General features: G+C 38.5%; 3 protein-coding genes across 4 annotated transcripts in view; all 3 read left to right on the plus strand.

Annotated features, from left to right (window-relative positions):
• The first annotated feature begins 2,702 nt into the window (after positions 1 to 2,702).
• Positions 2,703 to 18,869, plus strand: part of LOC110843394 (irregular chiasm C-roughest protein) — a 145,112-nt gene continuing 128,945 nt past the window's right edge. For both annotated transcript variants that reach the window (XM_035847164.1, XM_022089357.2), the window contains exon 1: positions 2,703 to 4,310. The gene's annotated coding sequence lies outside the window, so the exon portion shown is untranslated. The remainder of the gene's footprint in view (positions 4,311 to 18,869) is intronic.
• LOC110843911 lies at positions 11,149 to 12,112 on the plus strand. The gene is made up of 4 exons (XM_022089969.2): positions 11,149 to 11,359; positions 11,433 to 11,549; positions 11,632 to 11,874; positions 11,961 to 12,112. The coding sequence occupies exons 1-4, from the start codon at positions 11,206 to 11,208 to the stop codon at positions 12,059 to 12,061; spliced, it is 615 nt and encodes a 204-aa protein (XP_021945661.1). The 5' UTR covers positions 11,149 to 11,205; the 3' UTR covers positions 12,062 to 12,112.
• LOC110843393 lies at positions 12,921 to 17,692 on the plus strand. Its single transcript, XM_022089356.1, has 2 exons — positions 12,921 to 13,405; positions 13,723 to 17,692. Exons 1-2 carry the CDS (start codon positions 12,921 to 12,923, stop codon positions 17,690 to 17,692), a joined length of 4,455 nt encoding a protein of 1,484 aa, XP_021945048.1.

The following is an 18,869-nucleotide window of genomic DNA, read 5'->3' on the forward strand; positions in this document are numbered from 1 at the left end:
TATTTCCTGCTTTATGTCTTAATCAACTTTACAAATACGGTCGCAATCATCACAAACCCGAGTACGAAACTAATTTCAAACCAAAGTCAAAGCCACCTCTAGGTCAACATTCATATAAATTTAAATCAAGGCTCCCTTGCTCCAATTAACGCACAGCCCAAGTCTGAAATGAACTCATGTTACAGGTACCTACCTACAAGACAATGCCAGTACTAACAATGGAGGCGCAAACCATGTTCAACCCAGATATTTTTTTGACCATGTTAGTTTGGAAGAGCAAGTCTCTAGAAACAACATTTGGTTCACCACTTGCGCAGATGCGCAAAATTCAGCACGTTATGGGCGCCACGAGTTCGCAAAACGCATGATTTTTGATGCAAAGTCCAGAGCGAGCTCACTCTCGACCACTTTTTGCGAACTTGTGGCGCCCATAACTTGCTGAATTTTGCGCATCTGCGCAAGTGCCAAACCAAATGTTGTTTCTAGAGACTTGCTCTTCCCAACTAACATGATCAAAAAAATATCTGGGCTGAACATGGTTTGCGCCTCCATTGTAAGAATTGATTTTACCAAACTAAATAAGCACGCACAATATGTAAACTAACTGTTCGACTTCCATAAAATAAATTTTATTTAGTTCATATATTGTAAGTCATGAAAAACTAAATTAATTGTTCTATCTCAACGTCATTTAATTACAAATTAAATTTTAAAATCTAGTTCGCCAACTAATTGGAATGGTCCACAATATTCAGCATGATGCAAAGTTAATGAAATGTTATGATTTAAACGACATACATGTCTTGCAGTGTTCAAATAATACGAGAGCCTATCATAAAACCGTAACTGGAATACTAGACCACAGCTCTATTGACAAGTCAAAGATTTCTAAAGCGCATAAATACTATCTATAAAACTGAATTTTATGCATCTGTATCACGAGCAGTATTACGTATTCATTGTTCATTAATAAAATTCATCTCTGTGCAAAAAGCAGATGTCCCTTTGGCCAAGAAAAGATGGGTCTATTAACGCCTATTATAATTTTTATTGATTATGCTGCCCATGCAAGTTAATTTTTCACATAGTGGCAGCAGAGTACGATCAGATTTGCATTTATTGCCATTGAGTGGCAGGCAGGCAGGCAGTGGCCACATCATCATTTAGCATTCCATCCATTTTGGTATAAAGTCCAACCCAATCCAATTTATTCATATGGAAAAGTTGATGGCTTCATTACTTAAATTGCCAACCATCATCCTCATTTCGCGTTCTTCCAAACCAATCCACAAATCATTCAATTCAAATCAGTGGACACCCACGCGAGCAAAGTCATCCACCAAAACAAGATAATATGATCAAGTCCAGCCGTCGTCTTTGAGTAATCTTCCTAACCAAAACCGAGGAAATCTAATCCGACTCAATTTCAGTTTCGCCTAGTCAGTCAATGCCTGTATCCTTTCAGAGGTAGCGTCTCAATTATCCGCTAGTCTGCCAATATATTACACACACAGAGATTGTAATATTAGCGAATGAATGAGTCAGACGCTTTGCTTGGTCGTGGTTTTGTTTCAATTTTCACCCTTCTTGTGTCCTCACTCGTATTACTTTACAAAAAAACTAATTGCTATTGTCTTAACTTCAATTCCACGAGTAAATGTGGCAACAGACGAATTGTCGTGAAATATGATCCAAATACGCCGGCAGTTGGCCTCACTCATTTTTTGCACATCAGCTATTTTTAGTCTGCATAGGAAACTCCCAATATCAAACTGCAAACAAAATAAGTCTGGAACTTATGAAGTTATTATTGTACTTTAGGTTACGGAGTAAAATTATTAATAAGCACATAAGCGTGAATAATAAAATTAATGGTTAAGCCTGATTAGTGCTGACGCCATGATTCCTGCAGCAAAGTGCAATGTACATACATAGCTGTAGAAATACATCAAATGTACATATTGCACGTACATATTTCTGATGGAAACCAATGCTAAAACAAATGGATGTGCTTTGCGCGATGAAAATTTCCATGTATGCTTCGAGAAAGTTTCCGCATCAAAAAATCAATTCAATCAAAATAGTAGATGAAAGAATGCTTGTAAAATAATTTCATATATATTTTCATGATAATCTGTCAATCAAATGTTTCTTGTTAATATTATCAATCGATGACAGTACTTAGCCGTTGTTATTGACATAAATCAACAGCCTTATTCTATATTCAGAATTCATTCGACACCCAGCCAATAGGATTGCGTACATAGGCTTTCCTGCAACCAGTCATGCACTGGTTTTTTATGTTATCAATTCCAAGCCACTTCGGCTCATGTCATGTAAGATAACCTCAGATTTAACCCCACTTATACAGTCCTGCAAGTTGATTTAAAGTATGTTTTTTTACCAATAATTTTTGTGAAACTTTTCAGGGTTGAGATTATCCTTTGGCCTTAAAGGACAAAATGGGACTAAAGCCATCCAGGAATTTTCCAGCCCTTATAACGATGCATTGGGCGCAACCGTTGTGTTGTGTAAACGAGAAACCAACATATTTTCTCAACTTTCCTTCGGGCTAAAGCTTCTCTGTGAGCAATACTACTGCTGCTGTTGGGGTGGCCGTCCGTATATATTTGTGGACAAGGAGAGTTGGATCGCAAGGCAAAATTGAGACTCGTTCTACTCAGTCTACTCTTAGCCTTGCGACGAGCATGAGCACGTCGCCGTTCTCTTCTAAATCTTGGGCCACCACCGGTGTATCAGAATCTCTCGATATATATCTCAATCCCATCCGTATATTGTACGCCTGATGCTTTCTAAAGCATCCTCACATATTCCATATTGACATATGTATTTGTGAACTAATTAGAATTGGGCCGATTACGTATACCAACAAGAAAAAAAAACGAAAACCTGTGATCTGTTAGGCATCATCAAGTGTTTCATTAATACGAGGCGAAAATACATTACACAAAATTCAAAATAGTTTAATTTCTGCTACTGGAAGATTCACTGTGCCAGTTTTGTGGAAATTTTAGAAGAAAAAGTGTGAAATACTTGTGTGAGACAACGGAAAAGAGGTGTGAAAGGAGGAGAGTGGTTCGTGTTCCAGTAAACCCGGAAGTGGAGAAAGTTGAGAAATTGTTCAAAATCCATTATAATTGAGACAATGTTTTAAGGTTGCAGATTGTAATCGAATTATGCTAGAATGCATGGATTTTGCAATATAATATAGAAAGTACACATGGTGAACTGTATTTTAACTAGACAAGTATTAATTTTTTCGCAAAAGTTTTATCCTGTGTCTCACCCCATCACGTGTATCCATGTAGCAATTAGCAATCCCCGTGTATTACACTGAATTGTTTTATTGAGCAGCTTGTAGAAAGTTGGGAGAAAGTCAGTGAAAAAGCTGGGAGGATTCTGTGGTTGGATGAAATTAGACCTTATGGAGAAAGTTAATAGAGCAGTTTACGGGGAATGATAAATTATCCTCGGTGGGAAAAATCTCGACACGAAACTCTTAATTACTCTTCAACAAACGTTCCAGTTACACACACACCAGGACAGCAAACACAAAACGGAAAAGCGTTCTGGGACTACCGCACAGCGAGCCCAGTATCACAAAAACAACAGCAAAACTCCAACCTAAGACTACAAATGGACAAAAAGAAAGATTTCTCTGAGGACAAATTATCAAATTGCTTGTTTTACTTACCCAATTTCATTTAAATACAAAAGAGTTTGAATAAATAGTGTGGTTGGTGTATTTCAAAACTCTAAATTTAGTTCAGGCAGCAGTAATTTACAGTTGTTGTTCAAGAAACTTGGCCAAACTCAAGGAGTGAACTTCCCCTCTTGTTACTTAACACAAACAAGAACACAGGAAATAAATTTTACTCCCTTTTAATAATAAAAGAACTTTTCGCTGGTTGAGTGAGTAATCATCTTTAGACAAAACACGGACGGACGACGGACGGTGCAAGTGAGAAACTACCAACCAACAAATTATTTCATTTCATTTACCTTCACTCTCCTCTTATTGTTCATAAACAAACACGGATGAAGTTTGATTAGGCAGGGCGAAGAGTTGCTCGTGATAATTTAAGACGTTGCAAAGTTTTTGTTTGCAGTGCTAAAGTTATAAGTAGGAAATAAGCGAGGCAACACTTTATCCGTGTCGACAATTTATTCCGAGAGTGCAAAATAGATTTAATAGTAAGAAAAAAAGTGTGAACAGAACATTGTGGCAAAATCTCCCACTGACTCGGCCACTTCTTCGGGGAAGTCGGATTGAATTTGGATCGAATTTGGTAAGTAACAAGAACACAACTATTTTGCTAAATGTTCCTCGTTGAGATGCTGTTACACTTATTTACAACTGGCTATTTGCCTGTCTTGCTTCCAAAGATCGCATGCAAATTTTAGTAATTCTACAGATATAATTGTACAAATATTTCCAAATATCCTGCATGTATTTAGTAATAATAAATGACTCATTCTAATTTAATTAACGCACATCTGTCAGTGCACAGATTGAGATAAGAATTCGAAGAAGGTCGACCTATCTTATCACTCATTAACCAAATGGACCATGGCTAGATAAATATTAAGCTTTGTTCCGTAGATTTTCACAGTCTAGTCGAAAATAGGTCGGAAAACCGTCCAAAGCGAATGAAACGAATGTAGGATAATGGTTGGGGGAGTAAATTAAATTAAAATGGTAACCTTTTATCAAAAATTACTCATCTTTAATTTGATTTCCATTATTCCTCGACTTCAAAGAATTGTGTGTCATTGCATCCAACCCCTATGCCATCATTTTACATTTGTAGATAATAAATATTATATACACTAATTGCTACATTAAAAATTCAATATTCTTTGAACTGGTGTAATGGTTCTCCATTCATTCCATGATTCAAGCATATATGTGTATATGTATTGCCTGCAGTGCTTTCCAGCTTAATTTAAGAAATTACCACATATTCTTATGTTTCTGTAGCATGGATTTTATGTCGCGTACATAAATAAATGCGTACAGTGAGATTGGGAGTTTCTAACAAAAAAGAAAGCATTTTGGCATTAATTTTATCCAACTTACAAAATGTGCACAAAATGACATGACATACAAATAAATATAGATCTGTGAAATATTGTTGGATGGATAACCTATATGTGTACATCTGTCATTCATTTTATGTTTGTTACCCATTCTTGCATGGCTGCTTCAGTCAGTAGTAAATATTTTCTGGTCGTGTACATGGGTGCAATATTTGATGTCAATGGGGCTGCGTTGGCTTCATGGGGGACACAATATAACTAAACGACGACAGAACGGAGCTGGCGTGGCCAATATCAATTACAGTAAATTGCACCATTTTCCTCTATTAAATTATCTTTTCAAAATGCAAACTGTTTACTCAGTGCAGTTTGTGCATTGACTGGTCTACAAATGTACCTACAAATGTACATAAGCTAACATAATGTACCTGCTGTACAACTGGTGTCTATTGCATTTCATGTCGGCCAAGGTAGGGGTCATCTTTTCAATTTCGATTTATGACTGTACTCTACTATGCACAGAAATTGGACTTGTTGTGGTTTTGTATGAGTTCAAGACACGGTATAGACATGCATACTTAGGTTCATATGTACCTCGGACATATGCAACATATACATATGTTATTAGTAGAATTAGGGTTATGCAACAAAGCTTCGGGTGGTAGTTTGGTAATAAATATGCCTTCGGAGTGCCTTTCAGTTTTCATAAAGATTCTTGTAAAAGGAAAATCAAATCAGTATTAGTGCGATATTCAGTGTCGAAATATGACTCATTGCAGGCAACTAAAAACTATATGATCAGATTACTGGGCAAGCAAGTAATATTCTAAATGTATTTTTATTTGATATTGACCATTTGTGTAAATTCTCAAAGTCAATAATACGCTTGGATGAAAAGTACTGAAGTGGATTTGTTTGCTATCAACACATATGGGGCAGTTTTTAGTGGGGTTCGTATTTCACGTGAAAAACAATTATTCCCGTTCTTAACTCGTTTCAGTGTTAACACGAAAAACACGAAATGCAGGGAGTTAACGTAAGAAGAAATTGGATTTTGCAGAATTAATACCAAAACGGGTGGTCTACATCGCCCCCACCAGAGTGTGACTACAAAGTCTCCTTTATAATGCAGATCCAACTACCTCGATACTGCTCTGTTGTAATTAAATATTCCACCAGTGGATCGATTATCGAAACAGAGATTATTGTTTCATGCTGTCGTAGCTCTTGGGTCTTGTTACGTGTTTTTAATTTTGTGGAGTAAAAATTACGTCATTCCTTTTTTGGAACCTTTTGCTGCGTAGCAAGTATAGTTGTAGTAAATAGTAGTGGTAGTAAATTACAATTGACGGTAATGTTGCCAATTTGTATGCCAAAATGAAGCCATCACAACAAATAATGAACATTCTGGAAGCAAATAAATCCACCCTCCCGTGCAGTGTCGGACTTTCTCCTTGATTTGATTTGGTCATCATCTCGTTAATTCAACCACATTGCTTCAAGTAAACCAAATTTATTGAATTTCTCTTCACAATTCTCTCTAGATTAGGACTTGGTTTTGGTTAGTTTCTATATTTTCTATGACCTTTAAGAGAGTGAGTGAGAGGGCGAAATATTTGTTGGAAATATTGTCCTAGCCTACAATTACTTGCCAAGTAAGATCAGTGATGGCTGGGGTTTGAGGTTGTGGTCACCAGAAAGCCGGAGGGGTCACTCATTGTGAAGTGAGGCGATGGCAGTTTATTAGTTCTAGTTCATGAACAGGCAAAACTGGAGCGCAGTAGTGACTAATGACTAATCCTCATGCGTACACTACCAGAATGAGTCTTGTGTTCTTCTTCTGCTGCTGTCTGCCATGGGGAAAAGATAAGTATGAAAAGTGGACTGGAGGGTGACTTTGGAAATCCAGATGGATTTTCCAAAGTTAATATTATGTTTGTCTTTGTGAGTCTGTCTGCTTCCTCGGCTTGGTCCGAGATTGTTAGGAAATGACAAAAGCAGAACAAATTGATGCAGACAGTTATTTGCTGGCCTTGTGAGCCGAACATTGTTTACTTTCAGGGCATCATTATTTATACACATAAAGTTCTGTGTGGAAGACCTCGTCATTATCTTAGTCCAGAGAGAGAGAGGATCACAATATGTAATAAGGAGAGTGAAACAGTGTAAAAATTCATCCCCCGTAGCTAAATTACTACATATTATCATTAGAGAAGAAGTCCTTCGCCTCCTACTTATGAAGCATCAACAAAAGTATCAGTACTCCAAAGTTACATGCGTGTCCTTCTTTGTGAGGGAGAAGTAACAATGTTACAAGTTATGTCTCGATGTATTTATTTAAGAACGAGGTAAGTATTTACTTTAGTTATCTTTGATTTCCACGTAAATATGTTAGACGGCACGCGTATACAAAAATATATATCAATGTTTCTAGATGACTTTCCAATTTTTAAGTTTAAATTTTCACATGCCAATGTACACGGTTTGATTGTAATGCTTGGACCAAGTGTTAGTGTCAGTGTTACTGCAAGTACTAATGTCCATGCAATGTTGGTTGCGTTTTCTACGGACTGTAATACTTGGATTTTGGGGGTGGTAATTCCACCTCACGCTACTCTCCTTTAGATGCTCCACTGCACTAATGTGTTATAGGACGTGAATTGGTCCGCTGAGGGCGATGAACACTTGCTTGTGGGTTTCATTCCAGAGAATTCGCCCTGTATCACACCAAATTGTCAGATGGGAGGAGGTCCATCTGATGCATGCAGATCTTCACAGAAGAAGGTGGAAATTGGATGGTCCAATTTGTTTGTACATCGCATCAGCTCCGCATTATCCGCAATTTTCAGTTCACTCGAACCCCCTCCTTGAGTATAGCTAAAGGAGAAAGTGGGCAGGCTGGCAACAAACAGCTCTGCATGAAGCCAACTACTCAAGCTGCTGGATGGAGAAAGACCACCAAATAAACCAACCACGTACCACACCATGCCCCAGCAGAACACTTGAGTAATTCACTTCACAAGGAGTTAGATTGGATGAGGTTAGCTGAGGCGGTGAAGAGGATGCGAATATTACTGGTTTGCATGCTTTCTCACAATTTAGATTGGGCTATATCTATACGTGTGTATGTGTCCCCTTTCTGCATAATACCTACATATGCACACATGTTTCCTCCTAGGAGCACGCAACAAACGACAGAGCGCACGATGATACATGTGCATGTTCATATTCAGTATAAAGAAGAATTTCTTTCGTTCTAGGGACAAATTCAATATTTTGCTCTGTCATCGCGAGCCATGGAAAAATGGTAATATTACGCAAGTTGTTAAAAGTTATAAAAGTGGTGAAGAGCGCATCATATTATTTCACTGACATTAATTACCATTCTGACGGAATGACCTTTTGCAGAGAGATGTGGGGACAAGAAAATGGTTTCAATTTCAAGAAAAGAACTAAATCAGTACGTACATAATGAGCTGAAACAAAGAGCAAATTGAAATACGTATACTCGAGCGTGGATGTAAGATGGCAAAATCGATGGAAAGCGTCAAAAGTGCATCTATTTAACTTTCCACCACAGCAAAGAAAATAAGTCACCAGGACATTCCATAATCCCACACCGTCATTTGCTAATAAGTAGTTTTGCAGCAGCACTGTTAGTTGGTGCGCTAAATGAACAACGCTCGTTCCATCCACTCCTCCGTACAATCAAGTTGGAAGCCTCTGGAACTGGAAAGTAAAAAAGCGAAGGCCTAGTGACATTCTACAATGAATATAAGTAGACTGGACATTAGCCTTCGAGAGAGGGACATTAGCTGAGAGAGAGAGACTGATGAATAAATGAGCTTTCTCCATCAGCTGCATTTCATTCCCGGTTGCCGTACATACATACACACCTAAAATGGCAAACTGTGAGGCTCAACGTATTCAGCTGATGGCAAAATTGTATAGAACCTTGGAACCTTGGAATTCTGACGAGTATCTTGAATTTCAGACTTGAGTTAAAAACATACGAAAAAAATATTTTTCCACCCGATTTAAAAATTAATCCGCATGGCTTCTCTAACGTTAAAATTTCGAAACTCTGCCTAATAATAATCATGTAAGAGCAAGATAATCAGCATGTAACGGATGGTCATTTCTTGATTATACTGCCAAATCAGCTAAAAGTAAGACGAATCGAAAAGTGAGAGCGGAAACGTGAGTTATAGCGAATGGTGGATGATGTCTTCTGGTCGCGTATAAATGAGCTTCATTAATTTGTAGCATATTTCACTGACTAGTTCAACCTCTTTCCTGAATTAGCCTTCGCACAAAGAGTTCACGGATCAACTCCCTTGACAACTTTCACTCGCTTCTTCGCTCGTTCGTTCGCTCGCTCTCCATCCACCACCACGACCACCACTCCTCGAGTAATCCAACCAGGGTTACAGCGTCTCTACGAAGGTATCGTGGAGCAAGTTGAGTTATCCTTTCACTCCATGTACATATATATTTTTCGATATATAGTCTTTTCAGTTCTTACATTTTGAGATTACACTCCAAGACTGTTGGACTTTACCGAACTTTAGCGTCACTTTTTCTAAATGTGTGCAAGTTATTCCTCATTTGCACAATATTAAATATATTCAGAAATATTCTACCATAAGTCTCTTCCGTTACTGCGAGTTTACTTTCAATTTTGCTAATCCTAAGATTCAGTGCACCTTCTCTACAAGACCTAGTGACTTACTTTTTAAATTATGTTATTATTCTGCGAAGGACAAATTGAAATTTAAAATTAGCAAGAAACTGGAATCATTCCGGTTCAAATCAGTCAGTGCAATGTTTTTTTTTCTTGGCGGAATTGTATGTATTCATTTTGTATCGAACCCTTTATTTCTTAAATTCGTCCCGAGCAATCTGCCAGTTCATTCTGTTTGTCATTCACATCACACCAATCTATTCAATTCAAATGTGGAGTGCGTTCTGCACATGGACCTTTTGAATAATTTCGTGGTGGAAAGTGGGACTGTCTACAATTGTCGCTGAATCTCTAACCTTTGTAATAAGTAGAACTATTGGCTAATGCAACCTACATTTATTGGGGAGAGGTTATATATTTGTAAAATATCGCTGAGCAGCGACCACAATTTCTGTTGGTTTATTGCTATTCTTTTTGAAAGTGCTATATATAACTTTGGGGAAATATTTATACAAATTAAAAAAGTTGGCAAAGTAATTTCAAGCCTCCCAAAATTCAAACACTTAAAACAAGAAACCGATTATTATGAGTTTGACCCCTCGCTTTTGTCCTATGATTCTCCCTGTTCGGGTGAAAGTACTCATCTCATTTATAGGATGTGCTAGCCTACTCTACATTCCCTCCTTGTAGTAAATAACGATGTTAACCAAGACCGTTACACAGAAACCTTCTAACGAACAAGTAAATTGTCACTGAGTGTTAAACACAGTGGACTTTGGATTCGCCACGACTGAACATCCGTGTATATTATATTATATTAATCCTAAGTGAGAACCAGTGCAGTTTAATATGATGCAAATGTTGGCGAACTCTGCTGACATACTTCCCTTTCCTTTTGCTTTAGATTAGTTGGAAGTTAGGGATTTGGGATCAACATTTCTCGTCGCTGGGTATAATAGTGTGGTTACCCTTATTCTGATTTTCTTGTTCTGAGGTAGAATTTGCATCAAAATCCGAGCAAAATTTGTTCGTACTTGAACATTCTAAAACTTGTGCAGACGAAGAGGCAGGCAGGCAGGCCGGGTGGGAAGCAAGGACTCCAGATGGGCAGGGAGCACCAATGAATATTAAGGGAGGATCCATAATAATAAAGCGTTAGTGTTAAGTCGCTGGCTGGCTGGCTGGCTGTGGCTAATAATCAGAGTCCGGTTACATATGTTTTTATGGATCCCTACTCATGTAGCTCAACACGAGTAGGGTAGGATAAAAACATATCCGCAGTCTACTCCATTCCATATTCCTTTCCTACTGCCTGCTCCCTCTTCCGCATGCTCAATCAAATATTGGTTGCGAGGCAAGAGTGTTTTTTTAGATTACCATCAGAACGACACACAACAATCGTTCCTTCGCATTTTTAGTGGTTCAAGGTAGAAATATAAACTTATTGTTCTTATTTGGCAATGTACGGAAGAGGAGGACAAGACAAAAGGGGTGGTGCGCGCGGGGGAGGAGGATGGACAACGCGGTTCGATGGTCAAATAAAGGTGACTGGAACAGATCGATTCTGTACGTCGTGTGGGTATGTCATTAAGGGACTTGCAACTACAATGCTAGGTAAGACATTTTTTTAAATTGTGTAAATTATTTATCGAAATAATATTTAAGTGATGATTTTTTTTATTTTCAGCCAAATGTCCAATAACTATCTGCGGTGCCAAAATTCCCATGCGATTTGGACCTGATGAAAGCGAGTTCGATATGAACGGATGGGGGCGTTGCAGGAACTGCAAGTCTTTCATCTTTCGTAAGGCTAATTTGATTGCTATTTTGATTGACTTTTTAGTAAATTAGCATTACAAAATATTTTGATTTAAACTCACATGCAGGGGATCATATTTATTGCCAATCGTGCCGATGTGTGAATCAGGCGGCCAAAGAAAATCAGGACTTAATCGTAAAGCAAGCACTGGCGAAAAGATTGCATGCCCAGAAGAAAGAAAACGAAGAAAAAGATTCGAAGATTGCCCGGTTGGAGGCTGACTATCTGGAATTAAGCTTAATTTTAAGCAAGAAAAATGCCGAGAGGAATTCAAAAGGGGCGGATAATTTCAAGCAAAGCGGAATTGTTGGTGAGTTACATGCCCGTCACTTTGTAAAATATAAGATTCTTAATTTTTCATGTTGTGAGATGGAATAACGTTGATTTTCGTTTTAGATACTCATGGGGATTTTGTCGAGAAAACTGCGACAGAGGAAAGTTCAGAGGTTGATGGCGATAAACCGAACAATGAGGACAATGAGGACAAGCAGGATTAATCTTTCACAAATGTCTTAAACTTGGGTGTGATTCATATCTGTAAATTGTTAATTGCGGGAAATATGATCAACTCAATAAACCATTATTTGGCTGAAAATTTAATTGTTATGCACCGCAGCGGCGGAAAATTAAATTGTACTGACCATTACTTTTGAGCACACCCGTACCCGTGAGAGGCTAGAACCTGCCCTTCGACAGACTTTGCTTTACGCCGCAATATTTCTATCGATCAGTCGGATCTGATGAACAGACCGACAACACACATTTCTCCCCAAAATCCTCCAAGTTTCACGCCCACCTCCTCCTCCCACTTAAACCACCCAACTAAATATTATACGTACACATTGTACATTCATATTACACACATATTACACACATATTACACACACATATTACACACATAAATACAATTACATATTACATGCATGTATACATAAATACACATATTTACATATTCTATATACAATACCACAATATAGAAACACATTATCCTTCGGGGTAATACGCGGATAAAGGCCAAAGTGCCGTATTAAAGGCCAAAGTGCCGTATGAAAGGCCAAAGTGCCGTATTAAAGGCCAAAGTGCCGTATTAAAGGCCAAAGTGCCGTATTAAGGGTCAAAGTGCCGTATTAAAAGCCAAAGTGCCGTATTAAAGGCCAAAGCGCGTGATAGGGTGCCGCCATAAATTTTAGCCTATCGTAATAAGTAACAGGGTGCCGAAATAAGTAATAAGGTAACGCAAATAATTGCAGCGTGCATTAATAAATTGCAGAGAACCGCTACAAATTATACCTAGCGAAATAATGTCACCAAAAAGACAAAAACCCGGAGAGGAAAGTGCTGAGGCAAAAAGACGGTATGTTGCAAACAAGCGCCAGCGTCGTGCCAACCTTTCTGCCGAACAGCTTTCAATTGAACGAGCAAGGAACGCAGCAAACGAACGAAATCGAGTTGCAAATCTCTCTGAGGAACAGCGGTCTATTGAACGAGCAAGGAATACAGCAAATGAACGAAATCGAGTTGCAAATCTCTCTGAAGAACAGCTGTCTGTTGAACGAGCAAGGAATACAGCAAATGAACGAAATCGAGTTGCAAATCTCTCTGAAGAACAGCTGTCTATTGAACGAGCAAGGAATACAGCAAATGAACGAAATCGAGTGGCAAATCTTTCTGAAGAACAGCGTTCCCTGGAACGAACAAGAAATGCAGAAAATGAACGAAACCGAGTTGCCAGTCTCTCGGAAGATCAACGTTCCCTTGAACTGCAACGGAACGCAAAGAACAAAAGAAAAAGAATTGCAAATATGCCAACCTCTCAACTCCCTGGCCAAAGACGTGCAAATGTAGCAGCAGCGACAACCTCAAGAGCCGCGACAAGGCTTATAACTTTAAATCAGACCACCCATGCGGCATCGATAAATAGATTCAATGAGACCGACATACAGCTGCATAACTGCGGCGAATTTAATATTTTATGCTCTTTTTGTGGGGCAAAACATTTTTTAAAGGAACGACCACAAGACAAAAAATTTACACAATGCTGTCAGAAGGGGAAGGTTGTTCTTCCTCCCATTAAATTAGCTCCGCCCATAGAAAAATTAATGAAAAAAGAGCATGAATACTATAATAATTTTTTTGAGAACATTCGCTCAATTAACAGCGCCTTGGCTTTTGCATCAATGGGGGCAAATATCTCCCCACCGCCTGGATATGGACCTTATTGTTTTCGAATTAATGGTCAAATCTACCACAGAACTGGATCTCTTCATCCAACAAACGGGGGCCAAAGAAAATTTGCCCAACTTTATATTCTTGACCCCGGTGAGGCATGTGATCAGAGAATGATGATCCGGGAGAATGCACATTGCAATGTAGAAATTATGCGCGAGTTGAGTTCATTCATGGCTCAAAATAATCCTTTCGCTAAAGCGTTTAAAATGCTTCATGAGGTTGAAAAAGAATGCTTAGCAGAAGCTATTCTTCATGGAGTAGAACCAGCAACAGTATCTATGGCAATTGTTCAAGATCGCAATTCTGACCAAAGACGCTATAATGCACCACGAGTAAATGAAGTTGCAATAATTTTCCAAAATGCTGATGGTGAACCTCCACTTGAAAGAGACATTCTCATCCATTGTAGACCAAATGAAAACGATTCAAATCCTAAGAGGACGGAAAGAATTAGTATTTTGGATCCCAATTTGGAACCAATGGTATATCCGCTGTTATTTCCACATGGAGATCAAAGTTGGGGAATTGACCTTAAACTAAATCGGCCTCCATCATTGGCAAATTTGAGTAGAGCTACTGCTAATCCAAGAACAAGGATTACTCAAATGCAGTATTATGGGTACCGTCTATCAATTCGTGACGAGCTTAATCCATTTCTGTGTGCAGGAAAGCTGACTCAGCAATACTTTGTAGATGCCTACGTAAAAACTGAAGCAAATAGATTAAATTTCTGCCGACAAAACCAGGGTACTTTACGGGCTGAACAATATGCTGGCCTAATGGATTATATACAAACTGCGGCCAACGAACAAGGGCTAATACCTGGAAGAGCGGTAATATTACCTTCTTCTTTCATCGGAAGCCCAAGAAATATGGCACAAAATTACCAAGATGCTATGGCAATTGTCAGGAAATTTGGAAAGCCCGACTTTTTTGTAACTATGACATGCAATCCAAAATGGCCCGAAATAACAGATAACCTTCAATATGGCCAAAAAGCTGAATTTAGGCCCGATTTAATAGCACGAGTGTTTAACCTAAAGCTAAGAGAATTATTGGACGATATTTCCAAGAAACATATACTTGGAATTTTAACAGCAAAGGTTCATGTAATTGAATTTCAAAAGAGGGGTCTTCCGCATGCCCACATTCTTTTAATGGTTAAAAATGACGGCCCTGTGGATGCCGAAAAACTTAATCAGCTTATATCCGCTGAAATCCCAGATATTAATGACTATCCTCGATTACATGCAATTGTAACAAAGCATATGGTACATGGCCCCTGTGGTGCTGCAAATATAAACTCACCATGTACGGGACCTGACGGGAAATGTACAAAAGAATTTCCAAAGCCTTTTCAAAATGAAACTTTGGTAAACTGCGATGGTTATCCAAAATATCGTAGACGAAATTCTGGCCAAACTGATGTAAATGGCAGACAGATTGACAATTCCTGGATTGTCCCCTATAATCCATACATGAGCTTGAAATATAATTGTCACATTAATGTAGAAAGCTGTGCATCTGTAAAAAGTGTCAAGTACCTTTTCAAATACGTGTATAAAGGACATGACTGTGCAAATATTGCTATCTCTGAACAAGACGTCGTTAATCATGATGAAATTAAAACTTTTATGGACTCAAGGTACGTAAGTGCTCCAGAAGCTGCTTGGCGACTTTTTGGGAATTCTATGCATGAGCAGTCACATACAATTTATAGACTGCCCGTACATCTTCCGAATGAACAAAATGTGTATTTCAAAGCAAATAATGTGGAAGCTGCCGCTGAAAGAGCCGCAACAAAAGAAACAATGCTTACGTCTTGGTTCAAATTAAACGATACAGATGAAGATGCAAGGCCTCATTTATATGCCGATATACCCGAGCATTATGTTTTTAACAAAGTAAGTGGAGTCTGGACACCACGTAAGAAAAACACAAATAATACAATCGGTAGAATGTACCCTGTTAATTTATCTACCGACGCAGAAAAATATTGCTTAAGACTATTGTTGCTCCATAAGCGAGGGGCTACTTCCTTTGAAGACCTTAGAACCGTGGATAACATAATCTATCCAACATTTAAAGAAGCTGCCCAAAAATATGGCATATTTAGTGATGATGCTACTTGGGACTTGGCATTAACTGATGCTGCAATTTGGAAAATGCCTCGGCAAATGAGAGACTTATTTGCATATATATGCGTGTTTGCAGTTCCTCCTAACGCTTTGGAACTGTTTGAAAAATACAAATCCGATTTATATGAAGATTTTGCACGAAATCAAAGGCATAATCACACACAGAATTGTCCACATTGCACAAATCTTGCTTTAGTAGAAATTCAAGCAATTCTAATCTTGAACTACAAGAAATGCGAAGACTTTGGCTTGCCCTCTCCACCAGCTAACATGCGTGCGGCTTCAGAAGAATATTTTGATGTACTTGCAGAGAAACAAAAAGGTGACGCATTGCAAGATACTCTTAACTGTGAACAACGAAATGCTTTCGATACAGTATTAAATGCTGCCGAAAATGACAACCTTCCGCACAGAATATTCTTTATGGATGGAGTTGGTGGAAGCGGGAAAACACATGTCTACAAGACCATACTTTCGACAGTGCGTGGCGAAGGAAATATTGCATTACCTATGGCATCAACCGGAATTGCAGCCAATTTGCTTGATGGTGGACGAACTTACCATTCGCAGTTTAAATTCCGCATACCTATAGATGACACAACAACATCGCCAATTCGATCTAAATCAGCAGATGCTGAGTTATTTCGACAAGCAAAATTGCTTATCTGGGATGAAGCTACAATGGCCCCAAGTTTTGCATTAGTAGCAGTAGACAGATTTCTCAAAGAAGTCATGAATAATCAAAAGCCACTTGGTGGTAAAGTTCTCTTATTAGGAGGTGACTTTAGACAAACTTTACCTGTAGTTCCCCATGCAAGTAGATCTGCCATTGTAGAAGCGAGTTTGAAATTTAACAGCTTATGGCGAAGAGTCAAAATTCTACACTTACTTAGTAATGTTAGGTCTGTAGACAAAAGCTATAGTGATTGGCTACTAAAATTGGGAGATGGCACATTAGAAACTCCTCTTGGCCTCCCTAAGGATACAATTGAAATCCCAGAACAACTTATTTGTCGGGAGTCAATAATTTCTGAAATATACGGAGAACGTCTTACTGTTGCCAATGTTGCCAACTTTTCAAAAATGGCAATTTTGTGTCCAAAAAACACGGACGTTGACAAAATAAATGAAGAAATTTTAAATATTCTTGAAGGAAATTCGGTAACTTATTTCAGTACTGATTCTGTGGATGATGAAAATGCAGAGGATAAACAACATTATCCTGTTGAATTCCTAAACGGTTTAACGCCATCTGGAATGCCTGTTCACAAGTTAAATCTTAAAAAGGGCAGCAATATTATGCTCCTTAGAAATTTAAATACCAAGCGAGGACTATGTAATGGCACCCGTCTAATTATTGAAGACTTGAAGCCCAATTTAATAATTGCAAAAGTGCTTACAGGGTCTGCACAGCAACAAATTGTATTCATTCCAAGAATTGATTTGTCCACTGCAAATGCAGATTTGCCATTCGTTTTACGAAGAAGGCAGTTCCCAATTAAATTGGCATTTGCAATGACAATTAATAAGTCTCAAGGGCAAACTTTAGACAAGGTCGGAGTATATCTACCTGAGCCAGTTTTTAGCCATGGACAATTATATGTTGCATTGTCAAGAGTGCGACGCTTTGCAGATGCAAAAATTAAGATAATAGACGGCCCAGAACAAGGAAAACTGATTGAGGGCTCAGACAGAGTTTTTACTAAAAATGTGGTCTACGAAGAAATATTTTCGAAGCAATTAGACCCGGATGGTCAATAATTTTAGTTAATTTGAGCTAGCGGTGGCTCAGACAAATGTACCGTCCGTGCTTTCTTAATAAAATTAAGAAAGCCAGTGGGGCAGCATGCAGAAGGGGGTCCACGTCCCCTGCCCTGGGAGGATATGAAATCTTGCAAACGCTTCTGCAAAAATTATTTGTCAGAAAATTGACCGACAAGAAAGGCGCTTTATATATGTAGATACATTCTAGGACCCGTCCTTGGACGGGCTTTTCGCTAGTAAGGAATATATTTCATTTTGACATTGCAAAACGCATTGCTGTAACGAGTTTTGGAGTATTATTATGTGCCAGCTACAACTTCATGCAAATTCCTCCATAATTTGAGTTTAGTTCGCAAGTATGAATGAAAAGTCAGTGTAGTCTAATCTCATAAAATGTCAGGCTTGGAAAGGCAGAGGAGAAAGGTCAGTTTGGCACGTTCTCATTTCGTTCGTTTCAGTCCTTTATTAAAATTATACAATTCCTGTAACGACAGCTTCAATGAAGTTATAAAATTCAGCAATGGAAATTCTATTTGTATGCATAAATGTTTCTTTGATCTTGACTGCAATTAAATATATGCAAGTCAAATAAGATATCAAGTTACAGTCACGTAGTAATTAATATCAAGGTATCGAAATTATCCACATATGTAGTTGCCGTCCTTTACTTTGTTGCTCGTAGAGGTCACAAAGTAGCAATCCAAAATCTCGTAAGTTCACTCACCGATGTCGTTGTTTCCCAACTACATGGATAACCATTTCACTTTCATCAACAACAAGAGCAACAGAGAAAAATCTGTCCGCTTTCCCCGATGGCAAGATGCTGCATACATTTCCTTTGACTCTCATTTTGCAAATGTCCCAAATGTTCAATTCCATTCGTTCTTTCCCTCAACAGCATAGTCTTGACGGCATAACACTTTCCTAAATTGTCAATACAACATCAACGGTGAACATAACGTGATGGCATAAAAAATTTCTAGCGTTTCCCAACACTTTCTTCGAAATTGAATGCAACCCATTGCCCACGCCAGACCGAAACAGGGCAAGTAGGACATTGGGAAAGTATAACTGCGAGTTCGACTGGGCATGGTCATTTCTTGTGGCCCAATAAAAGTAAATGCCCCCATCGGGTTCATCTCCAAAATTCTTTGGCTCTGTCAGACATGAAACT

The sequence above is a fragment of the Folsomia candida genome, unplaced genomic scaffold (assembly GCF_002217175.1).
Source record: "Folsomia candida strain VU population unplaced genomic scaffold, ASM221717v1 Fcan01_Sc002, whole genome shotgun sequence".
NCBI lineage: Eukaryota > Metazoa > Arthropoda > Collembola > Entomobryomorpha > Isotomidae > Folsomia > Folsomia candida.